Source organism: Schistocerca gregaria, chromosome 3 (assembly GCF_023897955.1).
Source record: "Schistocerca gregaria isolate iqSchGreg1 chromosome 3, iqSchGreg1.2, whole genome shotgun sequence".
In the NCBI taxonomy this organism is placed as follows: domain Eukaryota; kingdom Metazoa; phylum Arthropoda; class Insecta; order Orthoptera; family Acrididae; genus Schistocerca; species Schistocerca gregaria.
Window position 1 is genome coordinate 305,678,171 of NC_064922.1, and position 26,023 is coordinate 305,704,193.

Genomic DNA, 26,023 nt, shown 5'->3' on the forward strand with positions numbered 1-26,023 from the left:
TGCTGTTGCAATCCCAAACCATAACAAATATGCAGGACCCAACAATTATGCGACTGCAAAATAGATACTGAGAATTCACATCCTTCTCTTTTTAAAGGCTTGTAACGATAGATCGCTTAGTCTCTTTTTGTGCAAACCGCCACTGAACCTGTGAACTACTATTACACCACGAACAAATAGCGAAAAATACTGACACTGTTTCTGCCGAACTGAAGAATATCGTGCTGATCGAAAAATACCGCTCCAAATGCCACAAGAAATAGCGTCACATCGCACTGCTAAATGAAATGTTGCACTGTATCGAGAAGGTCAGAGCAAAGCAAAGACGTACAGATTGGTGCCGTCACAAGCCGAGCCTCATATCGCACTCGTGCACCTCATTGTGCACACGTGAAATTTTTCACGCCGTGGCTGACCCTGTGAGTCACTCTCAAATGCACCTGGCTCCATTCGGATGGTATTACATCCACTGGTCAGACGCTCCTGTAACGTCTATACGTCGTCGACGGGACAGTGTACACACTGATTTCTAGCTATGGAGACAATTAAAAGCTTCAGTCAGTCATTACATAATTAAATTTTTAATTCATTTCTTCAACTTTTATTATAGATTAAAGCCCAGCGAACGGTGAGGCCAAGCTACAGGACCTTCTCGACTAAAAAAAGGCTCTGAGCACTATGCGACTTAACTTCTGAGGTCATCAGTCGCCTAGAACTTAGAACTAATTAAACCTAACTAACCTAAGGACATCACACACATCCATGGCCCGAGGCAGGATTCGAACCTGCGACCGTAGAGGTCGCTATGCTCCAGACTGTAGCGCCTAGAACCGCACGGCCACTCTGGCCGGCTTCTAGACTAATCCAGTGCTCATGAAATGTTGCGTTGACGTATCGTCGAAAACGTTCCATTGAAAGTGGGGTGCCGTCCCAACATGAGTAAACCACGGTCATTGTTTTTCAAAAAGAGTAACGTTCTCAAATAGCGCTGATAATCCGCCATGCATCAACAGGTGATACTTAGCACCTGCTAATCTGCTTGGTTAAGTGTATGACCTTATAAGTGTGTGTGTGTGTGTGTGTGTGTGTGTGTGTGTGTGTGTGTGTGTGTCGCCGACAATTTCTGACTATACATTGATGCTGAAGTGATCCTGATACTCCACCTCTATTATTGCTCGAGGATTTGCATCAGCCCACTCTTGTGTGTTGTGGTAATGTGCTGGGCCACCTCATGTGAATCCTGTTTCAAATACCGCACATTACTCGTCACAACTAAACAACCCATATCTCAACATATATTGGCACTTTTCTTCTAGTTTTGACCATGACTAGCTCCTGTAGGGAAATGTGATCCTTTTTTTAAACACCTGCATGCCCATTTGAAAATTTTTTACCCAATATCTCCCCTAATACGTGGCTGAAAAGAAATGAGACACGTACATTAGGTCAGATATCAGACAAAAGGAGGAATGAAGACTGAGGTTTAATGCCCTATCGATGTCAAGATTATTAGAGATTGAAACTCGCATCGGAGAGGATCGGGAAATAAATAGGCCATCCTCGTTCAAAGGTACCATACCGACAGTTTCCTTAAGTGATTTAAGAAAATCACAGATAACTACAGGTATATGGCCAGATGAAGTCTAAAACCCCGTCCTCAAGAATACAAATCCCGATCCTCGAGTACAGCACCATTACAGTTGATGAGTAAGTACACCATTACAGTTGATGAGTAAGTAAAAAGGACATATGGATCTTACTTAACGATAACGGTGGCGTTATTATACAGGTTGAACCACAACTCCAACGAGCTTTCAGAGGCTGTTCGGAGATACATTGTGAGTGTTTTGGTGTGAGGGACCCAATGTCTCTGGCAGCAGAGCGGCTCGTACAGAATCATTGTATTTTCTTTGGTTTGTTTCTCAGTTGACTTTGTTTTGTAAACCCTCGTCAGGGGCGGTGGCAAGGGGGGGGGGGGGGGCTATGGGGGCTATAGCCGCCGATCTTCCCCCCTGGAGTATCATGTTACACTGGATAAAATGACTTCAGAAATCAGCGAATATATTACTCCAACAGATTACATCATCTTCTTTAATAATTATGGAGCAGTATAGGTTACAAAGTATTTTAAACACATTTTAACAAAAGAATAAGAGTGGAAAATAGTTTACTATCCAAACCAGTAAATATCATTAAACTTAAAATATGCGTCTTATTATTTAGTAAAACACATTTTTTACCCTGAGCTCCAAAACAGTTACCAAAAACTACTTCAAACAACACTAAATTTTACCAATTTGTCGCTAGAGGACCCAAACTCTCCTTTCGTTAAGTGATATTCCATTCCCCAACCCCCCCCCCTCCCCCTTGACTTACATCCAGACTCGGTCCTGATCCTCGTCGACAGTTTTGTAAAGGCCTCGTCGCTACTTCTATGGAGGCCCAGTTGCCACTGTTGTTACGGTAGGCCGAGTTTGTAACTTCGTGAAACGGCATCTGGCGCAGGACACCGCTAAGGCAATTTCCCCCTGCCTCAGGGTCAGGTAACTTCTACAAAGTAGTAACAGTCACTCAGCGGAGTTAAGAGGTTTACTTATCTTTGTGACTGGCTGAATAATGAAGTCTGGAGCACTGCTAGTAATATAACATGAAAAAGGCTCTCAGCAAATAATACTTCACAGTACGTAGCAAATGCAGTTGACAACTACTGTCTGTTCACTTCTAAGAGTTCACTAAACAACTTTCCCTGTCTAAAGTCATCCCTGGACGGTGATCTATATCCAACTGGGCGAGAACTGCTCTTCTGTAGCCCGAGCAGGCTTCTGTCTGTTGTCCGGTCATTAACGGATTGTACTCGGGCGGCAGTTGGCAGAGGCGAAGTCGATATCTTCATCCTCAGCACCACCCGCGGCGCGCAAGAGGCGAGTCTCTATGGCACTGCATCAGCTCACATTTTTGCGCCTGTAGTGTTTTTGCCCTGGCTGTGTCTTGTTCGGACGACACAGCATTTTGTATCTATATTCCACTGAAAACAGAGCACGACAGTGCAAATGTCGACGTTATGCGCTATGTGTCTTGTTACAATATATGATATTGACAGCGGTTCACTCCTTACCTGTTTGCCCTCAATCTGGCGTTAAGTACGGCTCGATTTTCCGACTGTGTTAGTCGTGCGTTTAGTAGTGTGTGTGTGTGTGTGTGTGTGTGTGTGTGTGTGTGTGTGTGTGTGTGTGTGTGTGTTTGTGTGTGTGTGTGTGTGTGTGCGCGTGTGTGTGTGTTTGAGGTTTACGGGCGCTAAACAGCGTGGTCATCAGCGCCCAAACGCATAGAAACAGGAACACAAGCGGCGAAGGGACGAAGACGGACGCCGAACAAGGAGAACGGCTAAAAGACACAGGCCTGACGCAGTTCCAAATGCGCACATACAGAGGCAAAACAAGAGGAGAAGAAACACACTAAAAAGGGAAAGGAAACACAAGGAAAAGAGAACAGATACCGAAGGGAAACAAGGAGGTAATCGTGACTGGCGGACCTCTTACCTAAAACCTGGGTGAGCCAGTCACCCAGCAGCACATTAAAACCTTCTCCCTAAAATCCGAGGCAACAGATTGGACAGGACACAAAACCGTAAGACCTTAACCACAGTCGCTGCGTCGTCTTGCAAAATAGAGGGCAAATCCGGTGGCAAGGAAACCACCGCCCTCTGGTCAGAGAATAAGACAGTCAAGTAAAATGTGGCGGACAGTAATCTGGACGCCACAAGCACTGCAGATTGGGGGGTCCTCCCGCCGGAGTAAAAAACCATGCGTGAAGGGACTGTGTCCAATGCGGAGGCGAGTGAGGAGAACCTCATCCCGCCTGTATGACTGGTAGGACGTACGCCATGGTCGCGTAGTGGCCTTTACCAGACGCAGCTTATTGTCAGAAACTGCCAACCACTCCTCTTCCCATTGATGCATAACAAGAAAACGCAAAAGGGAGGTTACAGCATGGAGGGGGACGGCACATTCAACAACGTGAGGGAGGGAACATGCATCTTTGGCAGCCACATCCGCCAGTTCGTTTCCCCTAATACCCACGTGCCCCGGCTCCCAGCAGAAAGAAACCTCCTTCCCCTGCCGTTGCAGGTGGAGTAGGGCATCATGGATGTTCTGGACGACCGTATCCGCTGGGTACAAGTGTTGCATGATCTGAAGGGCACTCAGGGAGTCAGAAAAGATGAGGAACTTAAGACTGGTAACACATCTCATCTGCTCCAATGCCCGCAAGATTGCAAACAATTCGGCATCGAGGATGGTAAACGCCGCAGGAAGCCGTAACTTGACGACTCGATCAGGGAAAACAACAGCACAACCAACAGAGTCCCCCTGTTTAGAGCCATCTGTGAATACAGGTACATGGTCCGGATGCTGGTTTAAAATATCGTAAAATAAGGAGGTAAAAACAAACGCCGGAGTGCAGTTCCTCCGGTTCTCCGACAAGTCTAAAAGGATGCTGGGCCTCTGGAGTAACCAGGGAGGCAGGCGAGTAAAACCTTGTCGTTGGGGGGCCAGTGCGTTTAGTAGTAATACACAGCAATACTATGGATGGGTTTCCTGATTAAGAGTTGTCTGATATGCACCTCGTGTACTGGTTCATTGAATGAAATAGACGCTATGGTGAGATGTTCCCGCACCGATGGAAACCACACCACAGTACATTGCATCGGTACGTAGGCACGTAGGAGAAACTGGATCCCTCCTTGTTACATGGAAAATACTAGCAGTGTGAGGAATTCTAGAAAGCCCGATAAGGAGGAGAATGTGTTAAACGCGATTGTTGCAGCCGGCCAGTTGCCCGCGCTCTAATCACAAGCCAATCAATTGTTCCGAGAGTCTTATATGAACAAAAATTGCATCAGTATACATCCACAAAAGACACAATCAGTACAGCCAGCGGAATTACCATATCGAGTGGCGATTGCAAATTGGTTCCTATAGCTATGTGCAGAACACCCAAGTTTTCTCATTTTCTTGTCGTTTACAGATAAGGCCATGTTTACAAGAGAGAGCATGTTCAACAATTGAAACAGCCATAAATGGAATGCAGAAATAAATGTTCGAAGTAATGTGTCGACCCTGTCAACAGAAGTTGCTGTGGGTGTATAGGCTGGTATTGGCAACTGTTTTGTGTTTAGGCCTTACCTACTTCCCGATACACTGAACACAGTTGTGTACAGACGTTCCTTCAGCATGCCGTTCTACAGTTCCTAGAAGATGAGCCGCTAAGAATTTGTCATTCTATATGGTTTCGATATGACAGGGTGCCGAAGCACTTTCCACTCTGTTAGGAACAACATAGAAGTACAGTTTGGTCCTCAACCATGTAGCGATGGCGGTTATCGCTCAAACAACCAGTTTTCGTTTATATAGTTTTTTCTCTAGTAGTGTACACCTCCGAAGTTCACATGAAGTGCACTCCAGGGTCACAGTGACCTTTCAAAAATATTTGTCGAATTAAACAGCAATATCTCATAACTTCGAACTCCTCTAGCAGATCTCACTGACTGCTCAATTTATATTGTTAGCAACGGCGTGTGTATGTGCCGTGATGAATGCATAGTAACAAACTCCAGACTCAGAGTGACCCTGGTGTAAACTTTTACTGTTACAGCTGTCCAAAATAACCTGTTTCATAAATAATTGATTTTCGGTTTTTGTTCCTGTTATTTCCTGTAATAAATGTAGAAATCGAACAAAGATTGAATAATTTTGACACTCAGTTTCAAGATACATCGAATCAAAATATTAAATTAGAGAAAGAAACGGAAAACTTGATCCGTCCACCGTTAGCTCCTATTCTCGAGAAGTGCCAAATGGTTGAACACCATAAAAAATCAGCAATATTCTCGTATTGATACTAATTTCTTAACTCTGTTCAAAAGTCGTGTTACGATCGGGGTCCATATCAGTATTTGGGCATTACGAATAGTCAGTGCTAAAAAGTGAAAACTGAGGTTGAAGGAGTCTGTTTTTCAAGTTAATTTATCCGTTTTCAAGGACTGCAAGTAGGTAAAGGCGTATCACGTAGATACCGGTAGCAAATCAGCTACTTTCTATTTTGTAGTGCGTTATTAAAGCATTGCTTTAGGCTTTCCCGATGGACAAATAGTAAATATAATTCTCGGGCGAGACGTCGGATGTCGGTCAGCTGGAATTTTCCCGACGACGACCGATGATTTTTAATCTTTCAAAGCAAATGAAGCATTGTACTTAGTTGTTACGTCACTTCGTCAAAGTATTTCCATTCTGCACTGAAACGGATGTCTGGAGACGACAGCAAGAACCTACCGTGTAGACCATGTGGGGAGAAGGTCTTGCACACTGCACGTATAGCGTACCCTAAACCACGACACACGGCAGCAAGGACACTGTCCCAGCAATGCTGTACCAATTCTTATGCCGTGTGTTCGTTGCTCGTTTCTGTCAGCGTCGTTACTAAAATAGTGTTGATTACTTTCCCCATTATCTATAACACACTATTTCAAAATAAGGCAAACGTTACGTTTAAAAACTACTTCTTTTTCTAATATTTGTACATAATAAGTGTCCTGTTTCGCCTTTTGCAGAGTCGAATTATAACAACAAACTCGCGCAGGAAGCCTTTGGCTACAAAGACTGTCTACTCCTAATGACATGCGGTTACAGGAGTTCGAAACTGCAGATAGGGTGGGAAATAAGGTACTTCATGTATTCATGTCTGTTCGCTGGCACACTATTTCCATATAAAGCGGAGCTCGCGCGCCCTGACTATCCAATACCAAATGGAACCACACCGTGTGGCTATTGCCAACATTAAAGTATTGGATAAGAATATAAAAATCTAGCGAAATGGGGCAGTGGTGGCGATTTTCGACTCGCTTTACGGGGAAGGATATTACGAAAGACAGTGGCTATTCCAGTTATGGTTTAAAGTGGTTTCCAGTTCACGTTTGGTGGGCTTTGGGACATAGGTTGCTGGGTACTATATATAGCTAACATATCGAAATCGTTTTTAACTGTGGAAGGAGAGCGATGCCTCTTGCCAGTCCCAAGAAAGTGATATAATTTAACGCTTGGTCGCTATGTGTAGCAATGAATGAAGTAAGATTGTCGTTTGAGTAACGCAAGGTCGTAATGAAGTGGTTCTGGATGTACGAGAACATGATGGAGGTAAAACGGCAATAGCGCAATGTGCATGTAACTCAGCCACCAACACATACAACAATTTATGCTATTCGGAATAAATTTGAAGCATACGGTAGTGTTCAGTATGTGCATAAGGAAAGGTCTGACTGACCAAAAACATCAAGAAGTCCAGCTTCTAGCTCTGCTGTGTTGGAACATTTTACCTCAAATCTGTGAAGCAGGGTGCACGTAAAAACGGGATAATCCGATCAAGCGTGCGACAAATTTTAAAGGCTGCAAAGTGGAAAGTGTACATTCCAAGATAGCTGTACACTATGAACGAGGACGACCCAGAACGAAGGATGGAGTACTGCGATTGATCTGAAGGCATACTTCGCGAGGATGAACGATTTGCATTGATGGTTTTCTGGTCTGGCAAGGCGCAATGCAAACCGAAAGCTACTGTAAACAGCTACAGCTGCGTATACTGGGTTCTGAAGATCCTCACGTTCATGAGGACAAACATGTTAAGGTGTGGTGTGGCCTGCCATCGCGCGGTTTGATTGGCCCATTCTTCTTTCAGGGTACCGTAACTGGTGACGTGTATCTTCATATGCTGCATTCTTGGATTTTACCTGCCATCCGAGAAGTGTTAGGGAACGGAAGATTTTACTTATCACAGGGTGGCGCTCCTCCTCACTGCAATAAAGGCATCAGAGCCTGCTAGGACGAAAATCTACCTGGACAATGGACAGGTAGAAGAGCTGTTGAGTACCCACCACGGTCTCGAGACCTTACAACTCTTGCCTTCTACCTATGAGAGACCTTGAAAAATGAAATTTATCAACGGAAAACAGCTACACTAAACAAGCTACGAGAAGACTTAGAGACATCCTGTGTGACTGCCACACCGACAGCCGTAGTTATGTCAACAGTTCAACGGCACCAACGTTATTTCCTTGCTAATAGGGGTCACTTTGAACACACAAAATAACCTTCCCTGGGCAAGAAATGTAACGATGTAATTTTTTTCATTAATACTATCAAAAAGTGTCTAAATTTTTCTGTACCCCTCTGTATAACACATGAAACATTAGTCCCTCTGAACCACCAGCGAGGGTATGAGAAAGGAACAGTGATAGTCCATCACTGATGGAATGAACATTTACCTACCGATACGTTCATGCATGTATTGCAGATATTCACAGCAGGTATAGTGCGATATGCTGAGAAACACGCATGAGGGACTCTATAAATAAACGTTAAAGTAATTTCAGCCCAATTATTATCATATAATGAATATAACTCGCTGCTAGTATACTTCAGTTATTATCGCTGCTATTATTGTTCATTTCCAAAACATGGTTCGTTGTAGCGATTCAAGTGATTTTTTTTTTTTAGTTTCTCTAACCTTCCACCAATGACGACACTCGAAAGCAGTACCTCTGGTTTGTCGCTCCCAAAAACGCTTGGGAAGTGCGTCGCACTAGAGCACCATTTATTTGTTGCTTCTAAATATGTTCTAGAGTCGCGCAAAAGATGAGCAAAAACAGTTAGGTGTACGTTTTCCTTGTTAGTCACAATACACTACCTACAAACACCAGAGGATCAGAAACGTTGAAGCAGTATCAGGTAAATTCAAGACTAAAGAAAGAAGAAATCCGGAAAGGGAAGTGTGAAGAAAAGCTGGTTGAATTTTTATAGATTGGTACCGCACTTTCAGGCAACGTAGCCAACAAACCGAGAAGAAAAGGACGTCTCCTGGACAGATCTTTAATGCACTTTAGCATTGAAAATACATACTTGCGGAATAGGCAAGTATAAATATGAAATCTAGATTGCGTAATCTGAGCACAGGACACGTGATCAATTCAGCTGTGACTATTTCGTCGTATGCGTGCGCGCACAAAATGCCTACAGTGTAGAAATAAGTAGAGCTATGGCTTCATATATAATTTCGGTTCTGCTTTTATTTCGTCGGAGATGTAGTTAGGCTGTGATTTAAGACATCTTAAACTGATGCGAATGAAGCAATGATACTGCTACTCCTGTTAGAGAGAAACAGTTGATGACTGTTTTATTCCGAATACGTTTTGAACGCAACAACAGAACTTAACACTGGAACATTAAAGGGGCGAATTGGTGCCAGTTGCAGTCGTAAATTATAGGAGGGTTTAGTGATACAGGGTTCAATTGCCCGGAATGAAGTAGACTTTTATATTCTTTTTGTTACAAGTACTTGGCTCTTGTTCTACGAATAGGTCAAGATTTCTGGATGTGGTTAGCTGTTTTCGGTTGTATTTTCCGAATATCTTGCAATTTCCTATGGTGGTGTTAGGCTGCCACATAAGAGCACAGCTTGAACTGGCAGAAAAAATCTGGTTGTCGCGGCAGACTGATCCGTAGCGTAGCCACAACTCTAGGTTAGGTTAAAATGCAACAGTTTGGTTGTGTGTTGGCGAGGCAAAATTTAGGAAAAGGAAACGTAACAAAGGCTGTGAAATCTTACGAAATTGTGTGTTCGGTGAGGGTTGAAAAAATGCTCCTTGTGCCCGTTGAATTTCGGACCAAGGAAATGTTCAGAATATAAGAAACGGTCCACCCTGGGACGACGATCGTTAGTGTCCATAGAAGACTCACAGTACTGAATATTTTCAGCACCATAAAGTAAACTGTAGTCGGAACTTCGTAGACAGTTCCGTTCACACACAAAGCGTGAACAGAATGTGGCGCGACATCAGAGGTCCCGTCCCACGATATGGCAGAGAGGCCAAACATTCCGTAGGCTTACTTCGCTGAGTATTGCGCCAGAAAGAAATATTTAAAGATCTTTTTTTTTTAAGCAGGTAAAATTTGCCCGCCCAGTGGAACTGTAACGCAATAATTTTTCGAAGAATGATGCGAGCGTAGCTACTGACTACAATTCTCTGCCTGACGGGGAAACCGGCGCCTCCAATTTCCCCAGAGCCTGCAGTTTCCTCGACGTTACAGGTAGGTCACAGCATCGTTTTGCTTGGTACTGTGGATTTTGTCATTTCTGTGTTCGCGCATTGAAAATGTGATAAGTTTGGCTGATTACATAACGTGTAATGCGCTCTGGATCTGTTATGATTGGTTGAGGAGATCACTCGTCCTGTGCCCATGTTGTGCAACAAAAGCACATCATACAGTGCAATCTCGATTTCACAGTTTCCGAAGTTATCGAGCCGTATTTGGTGGATTACGTATGTGTACTTGCTTATTCCACAGATAAGTAGTTTTAATGCTACAGTGCATTAAAGTTCTATTCAAGAGACTTGCATTTTTTCCTCTGTTACGCTACAATGTTTGAAAGTGTGATACTAACATCAAAATTCTATCGGAAGCTACAAAAGTAAGACGAACAAAAACTTACATTATTTCCACCAACCCAAAATAATTACAATACGTGCATATCCAGAGAGACACAACTAAAATATTACAATGTCGTTTGAAATTACGTCCCTCTTCATTGGCACCACTAATACAGATACTGGAAGTATCGAAATGTGAAAACAAGGTGATGAGGTAAAAATCCATAGAAATGAAGTTGCAGACAAAGACATTGACAATTACATTTCAAAATGGTGGATAATATTTACGACCAAAGCCAGAGAATGAGGTCATAAAGACTCAGCTAACAATTAGTGAAATACATGAAGACATGAATAATAGCAAAACAAAGACGATGAAATAGATTAGAGGAAAAATTATTTGCCACACAAGAAGAAATGCAGGAGAAAATATTTAATCCCTAGTTCTATGAAGGGAAGGTGAAAAATATTTCAGGTGTGACTAGAACGACTGTCCGATATGAACGAAAAAGAAAAACACACAGCAAGAAGACAGTCCAATTATACCGAAGAATTTTTTGTAGTGCTCATTCACCACTACCGAAGAAAGAAGAAATGTACCTGGAAATGTAGCATATCCTGTGTAGAATTAATTAGAGCTTACAAAATGGTACTTGGTTAGGGACTGCTCTGGCTTATCGAACTAAACATAGACGTCGAGGGAGTGACTTGTGTGTCTCACGTGATTGCTTGAAATAAGTATCTACATATTTCAGCATCTACGATCTGTCCCGTATGTAAATGGGTGCCAGAAAACGAATGGTAGCCCTCCTGTACACTTAGTTGCGACCTTTTGTGCCCGGTCAACGCGGCACTGTTTCCGCCCACACCACTGTTACAGTTGATTGCCCGCTGTTGTGTGGTGGATCCCTTCCGGTGCGGAATCGAATCGAAAAGAACAGTTCGTTGGAACGAATACTTCGTGGGCAAATGCGAATTGCTCGACGGCTAGTATAACTGTCTTAGGTGCAGTTTCAGGGGGAATATTTGCAGTTACTTTTGTATCGGCTTTGTTTTGTTCCCTGTCTCCCTACAGCTCCTTCCAAAGAGTTATTTCTCCGGATAACGAGAGAGGGTGAAGCAAGTTGCTGTTGTAAACAAGTGCAGCTGCCACTGAAGGGTTCAGATTTTCTGTTTTTACAATGGCACTTGGTATAAGGGTGAACTGGTCGAGAATTGCAGTGTGCTCTGCTCTCGAAAAGCGACTCCTCAACTGTCCCAATACAAAATCGATGAAAGGAAGGAATATATTCAATCTGAAACTAAACACGGCATGACATTATTCTCGAACTCGAAAGAACAGAACAGAAAAGAAAGAAATTCTGCATAAGCAAAAAGCGTGTGTATGTATTAAAGTTTGTTTTACCTGCAGTATTCCTTAGCATCAGGTGCCTCTATATTTGAGCGATGAGCAGGACTTTTGGCGATTCTGGGCGCCTGCACTGGGATGTCCAAATGTTCTAAAAGATTACATGCCTCTTGGAAAATGTCTTCATATTTCGTCTCTCTGTATCGTTCCAGTGTTCTTATTACACTGTCTACAATCTCATAGCAAAGGTTGACATCTAATGCAACAGTCTGAAGTTGTCGTAAAAGCGAAACATAAATTTCGAATACAGCGGCGGTTACCGTCAAAGTCAAGACAGTCATAGCGCTGAATAGAAGCCAGAAGACTTGCACTTTCCGATGACGGAGAAGTTTTGTCCATTTATTCAAGGAACGATACGATAGAGCTAAAGAGCTATTTGAATTGGAGTGCACCATGCCTTTCAGGCCAGCGTGTGTTACTAAGACTTTGTGATTTAACTCTTTTTGTCTCTGGATGTTTTTCAACGATAGCTCGCTTGATAAGTTCCAGCCTTTTTGCTGACTCGCGCACAAAATTGGTAACGAGACTTAAAACTCTCATCATATTGCGAATATTGGGCAAGCTGCAGGCTCTCCCGATAGATAGGTTTACGTGCTGCACAGTGCATATAAGTCGCTAGCGGTCGGATCTGCTTCGCCGCTGAACTTTCCAGACATGTTGGCACCTGACCCCTCAAATTCTTTACTTGTTGGCCGACTTGATTTAATTCTTGAACGATTTGATCGCTTAATGCAGCACCAGTCATATCAATTGCAGATAGAAAGCGTATTAAGTCTTCGTTCATTGTGCTTTTTTGTAAATTCAAATACCTGATACATACACTTAGTTGTTCTGTACCACTGGCATCCGTTGTTTCGTCGCCAAGGACAGCATAATATTTTGCTTCTTTGAGTTTGTCGAGTATTACATAAAGACAGAATGACAACGATCAATCAGCTGATTCTGAGTTTTTCCCTCAGATATGTAGCATTTTTTTTTTTTTTTTTTTTTTTTGGCGCTGTCTCTAAATGTTTTTGGAGAGACGAATCACCTGAGTAAATCAGGAATTTCAAAAGTGCTCGCAATTTTCAGTGGCTGATTTCATCATTCAGTGTACTGTCATCTGAGTGGCCTCTTAACGGAATGTTTTCCCGACCACATAATACGATCGTCTTTACAATCAATTTGTTTAATCATTTTTAGTTTTTCAATTTCGAATTAAATTATTTACACCTTTTTCAGTGTTTCATGGAATTTAGTCGAATAAAATCGGGTGATGCTGCAGGAATTAGATTAGGAAATAAGTCACTTAAAGCAGTAAAGGAGTTTTGCTATTTGGGGAGCAAAATAACTGATGGTCGAAGTAGAGAGGATATAAAATGTAGACTTTCAATGGCGAAGAAAGCATTTCTGAAGAAGAGAAATTTGTTAACATCGAGTGCACATTTGTCAGGAAGTCGTTTCTGAAAGTATTTGTATGGAGTGTAGACATGTATGGAAGTGAAACATGGAGGATAAATAGTTTAGACAAGAAGACAGTAGAAGCTTTCTAAATGTGGTGCTACAGAAGAATGCTGAAGATTAGATGGGTAGATCACATAACTAATGAGGAGGTATTGAATAGAATTGGAGAAGAGAGAAATTTGTGACACAACTTGGCTAGAAGAAGGGATCGGTTGGTAGGACATGTTCTGAGGCATCAAGGGATCACCAATTCAGTATTAGAGGGCAGCGTGAAAGGTAAAATCGCAGAGGGAGACCAAGAGATGAATACACTAAATAGATCAGAAGGATGTAGGTTGCAGTAGGTACTGGGAGATGAAGAACCTTGCACAGGATATAGTAGCATGTAGAGCTGCATCAAACCAGTCTCTGGACTGAAGACGACGACAACAACAACATATGAACTTTCGAAATGTGTGCTTTTTAAAACTGCCATTTTGTGATAACCTGTAGCAGAATGGTTTCTGAAGATTTATACTGCTTTTTTGTATGTGAAAAGTGGACTAGTGACTAAAGATCTTAGAGACACAGAGTCCTTGCCCCCACTATCTGGACCAGAAAATAGTACGCAAGACAAACAATATGCACCGTTCTGTTGTTGGATATAGACTAGCCAAGAGTATTCCTTTAGCCAGTCAGAAGGGAACTTTCTTTTTTGTCCACCCTCTGTCTGCTCCAGATATTCATAAATACGAGATTGTTCTGAAGACTCCATCAGATGTTTATTCTTTTCCTCGTCACCGAGTACTTTTCCTATCGATGCATAAGAAATAACAAAAGAATTTTCAGCACAAGTAGTCTAGTTACTAACAGCTCACATTGACACTGGTTCCGGTTCTGTAACAGCAGCAAACAAAAACTACAACTTGTACGCGAATCAGGGAATCATACATAAGCAAATCAACAACTTGCCAACAACTAAAATAACTCTTCGGAACTATATTACAGGGTTATTTAAAAAAAAGTCAGTAATTATTTAAGGGTTTAAAATAAAACTCATTAATATGAATCTTTTCTTTGATTATGGGACAAACTTGAAATCAGCTAGTGCCTGTAAAAGTTACATACAAACTAACCTATTCGACCAAAATGAATGAAACAGCTTATTTTTCGCGATTTTGAAGTTAGTCCCACAGTAAAAGTTGTTCTTATCGACGAGTACTGTAACCCATTAAAAGATTATTTAGCGATTTTAGGTAAATAGCTCGGTATAAAACTGTGAAATTCAGCTCCATACAGGCAGGTGCGCGAAGAAAGCTAGTTTAAAAAGAATTCAAAACCGAACAAACCCGATGATTGATATTACATCATTTACACTAAATATTACTTCACGCTCTCCGTTTTAGGGCAGGCAGACAGGGTAGTGGCCAGACCATTTTTGTTGCCAGCAGTGAAATGAGATTTCCCGCTAAAAGAACTTATTCAAAACCACTACATTTTTAATCGTGCCCTTAACAAAACCATTAGATTATTTTTTAAGCACTGAGTGTGTTGAGTAACCAAAAGTATGAGACAATTCAATTTACTTTGTTTAAAGCTAGAACGATATTTTGAAATGTGGCAGAGCGAACTCATCTAAAAGAAAATGAAGAGCTCTGGGTTATCAACGTTTTCCTCAAAATAAGGTTCAACACCAGAGGCAGAGGTAGTAGCGGATAAAGTATGTTCAGATGCTTTGCATGTCAACAGTTCCTATCACATCACGTGAAACTGAATGAAATCGTGGTCTATTAACACGATCGGTATCGCTGCGTTAGAGCAACATCTTCAGGTGTAAGTGGTGCCACATAAATTATCACATGGAGACACCCCAAAGTTTGTAGTCGGAGAATCCAAACACATGAAGAGGGGAAATGTTCAACGAATAAAAATCGGCGAGACAGTGGGGGGGATAGTGCAGGGGATGGGGAAATTGTAGTAGGCAGTCGTAAGGGTAAAGCACTAGTGGATTCTCAGACTAAGAACTTTGGTGCCGTCTCCAATTATTAATTGGTACATAAAATGGATGAATCTCAGATGTAGGACATGTTCTTGCTCTGTGTGTAATTTAAGATTTCAAAATTCATTAATTTTATTTTCGAACTAACATCCTAGATATGTTTTGGGATCTAAGTGGTTTTCAAAGTCTAAATTTAATTTTATTTGCATGGCATATGTAGGGACAAAAACTTTATTAATGATTCTGTTAGCACAATGTGGTTAACAGTAAACTCATCAAGAAAATGAGACGCCACTATCCCTATTACACGATCCCAACCTACAAACAGCACCAACGCACGCCGCAACACGGCTCATTGACAACTCGTTACAGGCAGTCCAAAGCACAGCTCGGTTCTGATCCTTCAGAATGGCATACATCACAAAATCATTCACATGCTGCAAAAAGGTGACAGGATAATGTAATGGTTTACCAATCACCCTGGTATGTATGTTAAAAAGTAACACGCTCAAGGGATCTCCTTGTGGTAAGCCTTCACAGGAAGTTGTGGAAATCAGTTGTCCAACTGTTGAGCTAAATTGTAAGATCCTGTAGTATAGTTAATGCAAGCACCACTTGACTATGTTTGGTGGTGTACCCGGATCACGCAGGGTTTGTCATAATATAGAAATGTCAATTGCCCTATGTCATTTGCCTCTATATTTACAAAGGTCACACATGTTTATAGATTGTCAGAGTAGTTAAGGTGCACATCTGTAACAAAGGTACTTAGTGAATCCAGTGTGCTGATATTTTTCCAGAAACGGATATCCTATTGTGAACCACTTATTCGTGCTCTCCAAACTTACCCTCTCTCTTCTTGACGGTAGTGATCAAAATATTGCAGATAGGTACGATTAAAGATATTGGGCCAAAAGAGCTAATAGACGCTGGATCTCTTCCCGGTTTAGGAACTGGTACCATTTTGATTACACTATATTGCTCAGGAACGTAGGTGTTTAGAGATTTTTAATCTCCCCCATGAAACAAATATCACTCACCTCGAGCTTCATAGAATACAATATTTTGTCTGAGCCGTTTCTTCTCCAGATAGTGCTGCAACTTATTTATACTAGAAAGTGTACCCAGTTGTGATGTGATGTGTAGTCAGGTGCTTACCCTTGCCAGAAGATCGATAGATCACGGATGCATGGCACATGCACTGGAGCTTACAGCTCCATGAATGACTCAACCTAATCCTTACTTCCCTGGATGATGTCGATCTTGAGAGTTGATTCCTTTTTTTTTTTTTTTTTAAAAAAAAAAATACATTTCTCCAGTGTTTTTGTGCTGAGATATCCAGTCCAAGTTAAAAACAAAATTTAAACCAGCCTTCATTTTTGCGTTGTATGTTACCTTTTTCTCCAGAGCCACTTTCCTCCTAATATCTATAAAATTATTATATTTTGGATTTTTTTTTTTTGTCTTGATTGCAAGCCATCTTTTGGAGAGTGCTTGCGAACATTCTGCCATTGTGGTATATGTTGCTAGCTGACTTGTTCAGGGACAAGTTTCCAAGGGCAGCTGTAAAAACTGCATTATTGAAGCTCGTTTATGTTCCTTGAAGGTCATTATTCGGTCTGTACGTATTAAGAATGTCAAATAATGTTGTTTGGTATCCCTGCCACTTTATGGTTGACTCCATTATCCCTTGTGTACCCTTGTCAGCTTTGTATGCGTGCTGCCACAGGGATACAAACTGGATGGTCGTCACCGCCTAGAGTGTCAGTGACCAGCTCCCACTGATATTTTAAGGATAATGTTCAAAATCTGTCGAGGACGGATGTAACAATGGTGTACCTCATCAGGTTGGCTGTTTAGTATTTAGTAAAGCTAGATCTGATTCAACGAGTGTGTCTGCTAGTTCATTACTGCAGAAGTCATTTAACTGCCCATCCCACAAGCATTTGTGTGAATTAAAATATCTTCAAATCAAGCATTTCTTTGATAGCTGTTTGATTATTATTGACCATGTAGTTGTGGAAATGTCAGCATGAGGACAATGTGTCCTTACTAGTTTTTCGCATCGTTCAGTAGACATTTTTGAATCCCAGAACAAGTCTTTTGTGATTTTTTTAATATACATTTAACTTTACAGCATAATTCCACATACAATACGATTTCACTTACTGGAACTGTGACATTAGCTAGTGTACAGGTTAATCACTAGCATTGGTTTGTCCACAGATCATCACATCTCACCAGAGTTCCCACCAATTGCTGGTTACACTGGCCACATACCGCGTCTACGTGTCACAGACGCATCTCTGAGTCTGCGCTATGAAATGGCAGCACGCCAAGGATTGGCACTACTGCAGCAGGAACGCGAGAGAGCACGCCAGGAAGCCGCAGAGCGGTGCACCACACCAGCAATGTGATGTACTGAAGCTAGTGTCTAGTAACTGACACCGGCTGCAATCACAACACTTCAATCATCTACTTTTTTTCTGTTTGCCTAGAGATCTTCTGAAGCGGAAGCCCCCAACCCCTTCCAAACAGCTAGTCGAGACACAAGACCTCTTGTTAATCAGAGAAACATCAGTAATAAGTATTTTAACAGTAACTGGTTTTACTATTTTCTTGGTATGAACATAAAGTATAGTATTTATTTTTAAACACGTGTTAGTCTATGATTTACTACCTGACTGCCTATCAGATTGATGCTGATCACAAATTTCAAAAATACTGTTTTAGCAATCTTTTACTAACCATGTTAACATCCATAATTTTTAAACCAGCTTAAATTTGTGTTTCAAAATGAATTGTGAACACACTATGAAGTTGCCACAGACTGGTACAGACTTGCTTGCCCCAATCAGCTCAATCAAATGTAGATGTATGAAATTTCAGCTTAGTGGCTTATGCAAGCACTAAAATGCAAATCTTGTCAACTGTATTTTCTGCAGAAAAAATGTTTTTCATACAAAGTGTTAAAAAATGGCTATTAGTTTCTTGACGTAATATGCTCAGAAGCAACAATCGGGTAGGCAGTAGCAGTACTAGTAATGGCTTCATATATGTTAATGGCCACACTGCACCATGTTTCATTAACATTGTATACCATTTTTTTTATCTTCAGAATGACGAGAACCAATTCTCAAAGCAGATGCACAAAACTTCATACATATCATTAGCCATTTGACAATGTGATGCATTCTTCATTCATCATTATGTATCTCATTAATCTATTAGTTATTAAATACTGCTGGTTAAGTATTAACAATGTAATATATTGTGAATATTATGTCTGTTGTGATTGCTGTAACAAAAATAAGGCATCTTAAATCCTACTGCTGAACTCCTGAAGAGAGCTATAGAGCTAACATAATCAGACAGAACTTTCATATGCTTTCCATCTAGTACATTCTTCAGCAGCCTAAACTGTAATGAGGAACAGTGTCAAACAGTATTGCTACCACTCACTCTGTGTGTGCATCCCCCATGTGTTTGTGGTTTTAACTACTTTATTACTGTATAATACACACACATTATTAATGTTGATTTACCATTCAATGAACACGCTGTTATCCATTAAAAACCTCACATGGGAGCTATAATTTTCCATTAAGAGAATTTCTATAGGCTTGTTTATACAGTAACATTATTTCTTTTGACATTTAACTATCTATATTTCTTGTGAAGACATTGACATGGCTGTACCATATGGAACATATTCACATTTGTTCGCACGGATTATAAACAACAAAAATATTAATCTGTGAAAGAATGAGTTACATATTTTTGCCTGTTTTCATTTATAAATTAAACATGAATCTTGTAGTCCACTTGTCACAACACAAGAATAACTCATAACTGTTGAACACAATTAGTTGTTGAATTGGAGGATATTCACAGTGACAAATGTGCTTTGTCTGCTTTAAAATTAATAAAGCAAAATAACAAAGCACAACTGGAGGATGAAGAATAACTCGTGTAGCACTTCAGGACAAGCACTAGGTATATATGCAAAATAATACCATTTTAAAACACTGTGTAAAGTAGGATTAATTAGACATACTGCTAGCAACTGGCCATGACTGCCCAGAGGCTATAGTTCAAAACATAACTGTGGTTAATGAGGTGTGATGGTTTGTGTGTGGCAATTAGAACTTATTGTTATTCTCTCTAATACTGAGGTTAAGTAAATAAGGTTTTTAAAAAAGTCAGTACAAAATTTAGAGTAATATGGTCATAATATTTTTTTATATTAAACCAAGGCTGTTTTCTGTCATGTCAGACTTGAATTATGAAGGAATGATTTCCACCAAATTTTAATGCCACATAAACATATTTAATATATAATCAATGGTGCCTCTTTTTATGTAATACATTTGTATAAGGGAGATAATTAAATAATCGGTAATTTATTTGCTTTGTTCTTTATTATGTTTATTAAAGCAAAACATTGAATGAAGAAATTTCCTGTTTTCTTGTATTCATTTCAGTGCAGTTATAGATTTTCAGTGACTGGTCTCATGCAATAATAGTGCACATAAATCACAAGGAAGTTGAAAAGAGCTATATATCCTGACTTTGGCTCCTGTAACAGTGTTTTATCACTACCACATTTAACTCGTATAGAAAAAGCAGGAAGGCTCGTTCAGTTAATTCAACTATACAAAAGTTCATGAGAACGTTCTTTTATATAGAAATCTCCATTTCATTTTGGAAATGGGGTCTTATGTGGTTTTTCAATGAATAGTACAGGGCGTTTATAAATGAATATCAGGGTTTAAATGGTTTATAATATTTATTATATTAAACTTAGTTATAAATGATATGCAAAATGAAAGAACAACTCACCGGTTTACCAAGAACCTTATAAATGTTCAATGTGAGCACCATTTGTCACACGACACACATCAAGTCTATAGTTAAGTTCTTTCCAAATGTTGATAAGTGTGTCTCCAGTGATTGTAGCAACAGCTGCTTCAATCCGGTTTCTTAATTCAGGGAGGTCTGCTGGTAGCAGAGGCACATGCACATGATCCTTGATGAAGCCCCAAAGGTAAAAATCACACGGCATTAGGTTGGGTGAACATGGAGGCCACACAAAGCAAACCTTGTCATTGGGCTCCTTGCGGCCTGTCCAGCACTTGGGTAAAGTGAAGTTCAACCAATTGCGTACTTCACTATGCCAGTGAGGTGGCGCACCATCTTGCTGGAAAATTAAGTTCTCTGGCTAATCTTCTTCCAAATGAGGGAAGATCCATTGCTCTAATGTATAAAGGTAAGAAGTGCCAGTTACAGTAGGTTCACCAAAAAAGAAAGGCCCATAAACTTTCCTCCGGGATACGGCACAGAAAACAGTCACTTTAGAGGAATCGTGTTGCATTTGTACCATCTCGTGAAGATTTTCAGAGCCCCAGACATGCACATTGTGAGTGTTAACATGTCCACTAAGGTGAAAGGTCAATTCATCACTGAAGACAACATGATCCAGAAAATCTTCGTCGTCATGAAACAACATTTCATTTGAAGTTGGCACGTAATCCATGATCTGCTGGCTTTAGAGCCTGTAATAACTGTAAATGGTAAAGATGTAGCTGTATGCATTTTCTTAAAACTCTGAGAACAGTCTACATGGGAACTAACATTCCAGACTGATTTCTTTGGTCTAAGATGAATGACTCTCTCTTGCTCAACAGTCTCTTCACTAACTCTTGGTCATCATGTGCTCATCCCTTTACAAAGGCAGCCAGTATCTTCAAATTGATGATACCATCTACAAATGTTATCACTTGGAGGATCACAACTGAATTTCAGCTGAAATGAACGTTGCACAGTAACTAAAGATTCAGTATTTGCAAACTACAAAACACAAAACGCTTTATGTTCACTAGTCGCCATCGTTGCTACTACCGCTGTCTAGTGGATTGCAGAAACATTGCATGCTGTGCATGCGCACTGGTGCCTGTTTGAATTGCTCTTTCATTTGACATATCATTTATAACTGTAAGTTCAATGCAATAAATATTATAAAGCTTTAAAATCCTGATAGTCATTTGTAAACGCCCTGTATAACATCATCTGTAGAACTGCTATTTCTACATTACATTTATTTAATTAATTAGCAGAGGATTTCAGTAGACATAATATAACAAGTAAGTACTTTTTGTACTAAAATTTTTGGGGGAGTGACATGGGTCACTCATTGATATGTTCTTATCCATTCAGTACCAGATGAATAACAAAATCTTTACTGCAACTGTGATTAACATATAGATGCAGGATAGGCATCAGTTGCTATTAATCGTAATAGAATACACATCATATTATAGATGGAAATCATTTTCAACAGTTTACATTCCATCTGACAAATGTAAATCTGTATTTTTATTAATTTTGTCTTCTCAAGATTTTATACTTAATGTAAAATCCTGACATGAAGATACTATATATAATTCCCAATGAACACATTTCTGCAGTACATTCTTTCCTCTTTCAGTACAATAATTCTTGCAGGTAAGAAAAGTACTACTTCATATAAAAAAATATAGAAACGTCAAAGGTTATAAACAAATCATTTGTGCCCAAGAATGAAATTTGGAATGAGCATCATCATTCCTTTCCTTTAAGTTTGAAGACAGTATCACTTCATCTCAATGGGAGATGTTATCCCAACCTTAGCAAATGATCAAAATATCTGCTCATTAATCCAACAAAAGGGATGATAAAAACTGTCATTAAAATAGTGACAATCAGTTTTATGATAATCAAATAACCATCTTTTCAATGATATTCAGTTGAACTTCCAGCATGCTGGAGTAGCTTGGGTCAGCAAATCCTGATAATCAGTAGAATGAAAAACCACCCCAAGAATGCAAGTTTTTACATTTTATTCATTTGATGACTAGTTTCAGTTAGAGACCCATTTTCAAGTCGTCATAACAAAGTCAAAAGTGGCAGCTCCGAAGATGTCAAAAATGTGGAATGAACATATTGTACATTTTCAGAAATTCTTTTTTTGGCTTTGTTATGATGATTTGAAAATGGATTTTGGATCAAAACTAGTCATTGAATGAATAAAAAGTAAAAATTTGCATCTTGGACTGGTGTTTTGTTCTATTGATACTGAGTTGAAACAGCAACAGTAACAAAAAAATTCAGATATTAACAGTCCAGTATGCTGCTTATTAAATGATCTTAATCAATTATATGAAAGCAATGGAGAAGTACACAATATGAACATGTTAAGTAAAACACCGCACACTCTACTCCATTTACATGCGAGCACTTTTAAAGCTAAAAGCCTACTTCATTTAGGTTTGAACCTACAGGCAGGTGTGAAGATGCCATTCAAACTGTTCTGTGTTTTTACTGTGCTATTTAAGTACATTATATTTGTCATTCTCTGAATATTTAGCAGAAACTTCAGGGTTGTTAGGCACTGCAGACTATTGTTATGCACTACTTAAGCCCCACTTACGGCAAATGCCATCAGATTCTCTAGTCACAAGAATCCAAAGCCTTTTAAAATAACATACTTTAGTATCACAGCACTGCAGAGCTTTATTTCATACACTTGAATGCAACAGTTGTGGTTTTGGGAGTGCAGTACTTTACTATAATAGGATATGCATACTGCATGTAAAAATTGGAATGAACACAATACAGCTTGAGATGGAAGAATGAACTCACTTATTCATAAGTAAACTGCAGTTAGAATAGCAAGCAAATAAATGAGTGGGTATGTCAGTGAGTTCAAGCCTCACATGTTGAAAAATATAACAACAAAATATATTAAACTCTCAACTGATATAAAACTACGGAATTGCTGCTAAAGGATGTACCATTGTCCAAAAACTACACAGCTTTTGCAGTTAAACTGTGATATAAATTGGTTTCATCTCACTTTAGAAACATGTGTAGTTTTATATTCATCTGAATCGACAGTGTAAGACTACCTTACAACTTATACTGAGCTGTACAGATATTTCAGTTATCTAGCTCAGGAGTTCGTAATCTCTTGGGGTAAGTTTAATTTTAAGTACTATTGTGACATGAAACATTATAAGAGATCTGAATGAGAGTTAGTCTTGGCCACAAAAGCTATTCACCTGGAATTCTTTGATGGGGTAAATTGTTATCTATGTACTGCAAAAATAACACCTAGTAAGTTTCTAAATATTCCTGCTGTCGGAATATTGAAGAGGCAAACTGGGAAAACATCTCTCTCTCTCTCTCTCTCTCTCTCTCTCTCTCTCTCTCTCTCTCTCTCTCTCTCTCTCTCTCTCTGTGTGTGTGTGTGTGTGTGTGTGTGTGTGTGTGTGTGTGTGTGTGGAACAGGTGACTGTGCATACCAGCTTTGCTCTTATTTCAGTGAATTTTCTTTTTTAAATTTCATGTTTAGGTAGCAAATAACAGCAGTACACATACATGAAAATACTTCTTAATAATTAATGTTCACTATTATGCTCCATGATCTGAATACAGCCTTGTCTAAATAACAGAGTAATTATTTGATCCTTGTAATTGTTTTCTCCCACTTTTACCTTACCTGCAGTATTGTTTCCTGTACAACAAAGCAAAATATTTAAAAGACCATAAGTGGCAAATTTTATTATATGATTGGTGTTTTGTATGTTAAAACACATTCTAACCAGAAAAAAATGTGAGGTGCAAAAGTGTACAGTAAAAGTTAGTTTTGGTATAATAGACTCTTTGAAGGAAATAGAGTATTTATTGACATATGGCAAAGTGGCACAGAAAAACAGCATTGGTAAATTTGTGAAACATGTATAAAAAATCAACAATAAATATAACCAAAAGTATCAATGCATTTCCTTTTATACCTAATTTACACACAATATAATTGGTATTCTTTCTGGAATTTATAAATCTTCTTTCATTACACGCCCTTTTTCGTACCTACACTGTTCTTTTTTGATTTCATACTGGAAACACTGTCTTAATTCACTACAACAAATTTTATTTTTACTGTTGATATTCTTTAGTGTGTTACCATACTGAAAAGGTTGTATCACTCTGTCGAAATATTTATCAAATAGCTCATTCACTTTTATGTTTTAGTTTATATTTAGTTTGGGATGTAAATATCATAGTCCATAAAGCTTAATTATAATGTAACTTTTCATGTGCAAAGATTACTAACAGAAAATTCCATTAAGTATGTAGTCATTTGGCATATTTTAATATCTACATTGTCTAAAAGTGACCCATCGTATCCTTCAACTTCAGGAACAGTTCATGTATTAAAGCTCTTATTAACTATCATTTTCCAAAGTCCTTAAGAAAGTAAGAGGAACGAGTGTACACTGAACATAAACAAAAGATGGAAAATGTATATAGAATAGAAACTTTCTCAGTGTAATAGGAGTTGGGTAGATAGTTGTTAAGTCTATAGAATTGCTGTTTAACACACATTTTAATTTTTAATTTCAATGTCCATGATGTGACACATCAGTTAAAAAAGATACTTTATTATTGTCTGAAAAATACAATGAGGAACAATGGAAGAAAGACCTTTTTGCCACAGAAATCAAAACTGTAATGTAGGAGTGCTTTTAAAAAGGACAGTGAGTGAAATGTATGAAGGTGTAGTCAAAGACTTACAGAAAAATTTGCCAGCCAGTACATTGTTAGTTATTAAAGACAATTATTTTTCTTTTTAAGTTGGGACTCCAAAAAGAAAATTTCTTTCTATTTCATTACCCTGTTCATTCACCATTTACTTTTTTTATATTTTGAACCACAAAAAGAGGATTTTTGAGATGTATGATGATGATAAAAGAAAAATTATACAGTGTTCTTTTACTTTGTATTATGTGATTTACGTTGTTTGAAAAGAGATTATATTTTATTCATGTATTTTTGTCAAATTCAAAATGATGTCACTAAAAGCCAAAAGCAGAACAAAATTTTAGCATTACTACTTGGTCATTTCTGTAACATGTTCCAGAGTTGTGTTAGGATATTCTGTCCAACTGCAACGATTAAATTTACTAAAACAGTCATCTTGTCAAACTGCCCTGGAGAGTGGAGCAGTGCACAGTTCCCACTTCCCTCTCTCAGGGCAGCCTAATCCTCCAATTCAAGCTTCTGTGAAAGCAGAACTGTAAGTGACCAATACTTTTTGAGGTTGGGATTCATACTCAAACCTGAAGAAACTCAATGTAATGAAATAAAACAGTGAGTAACATGCAGCACAAAACAAGACACACTCAATGCATTCGATAAAGGCTAGCCCTAGGCTATTTTTCTATGTTAAAAACATGATTTGGATTCTTCTGATTGTTTATAACATTTAAACAGGGTGTTACAAAAAGGTACGGCCAAACTTTCAGGAAACGTTCCTCACACACAAAGAAAGAAAAGATGTTATGCGGACATGTGTCCGGAAATGCTTACTTTCCATGTTAGAGCTCATTTTATTACTTCTCTTCAAATCGCATTAAGGATGAAATGGAAACACACAGCAACATAACGTACCAGCATGACTTAAAACACTTTGTTGCAGGAAATGTTCAAAATGTCCTCAGTTAGCAAGGACACATGCATCCACCCTCCGTTGCATGGAATCCCTGATGCCCTGATGCAGCCCTGGAGAATGGCGTATTGTATCACAGCCGTCCACAATACGAGCACGAAGAGTCTCTACATTTGGTACCGGGGTTGCATAGAAAAGAGCTTTCAAATGCCCCCATAAATGAAAGTC

The 26,023-nt window shown here is 39.4% G+C and overlaps 1 protein-coding gene across 2 annotated transcripts in view; it reads left to right on the plus strand.

Moving 5' to 3' along the window:
* LOC126353949 (protein FAM166B-like) overlaps positions 1–24,119 on the plus strand; it is a 286,117-nt gene extending 261,998 nt beyond the window's left edge. The window contains exon 5 of one of the 2 annotated variants that reach the window (XM_050003243.1): positions 17,533–24,119. In XM_050003243.1, the coding sequence (XP_049859200.1) occupies positions 17,533–17,723 (191 nt within the window). In that variant the 3' untranslated portion in view covers positions 17,724–24,119. Of the gene's footprint in view, positions 1–9,991; positions 10,131–17,532 lie in introns of those variants that run through there. The other variant, XM_050003244.1, reaches the window with a different exon arrangement.
* Positions 24,120–26,023: the final 1,904 nt, after the last annotated feature.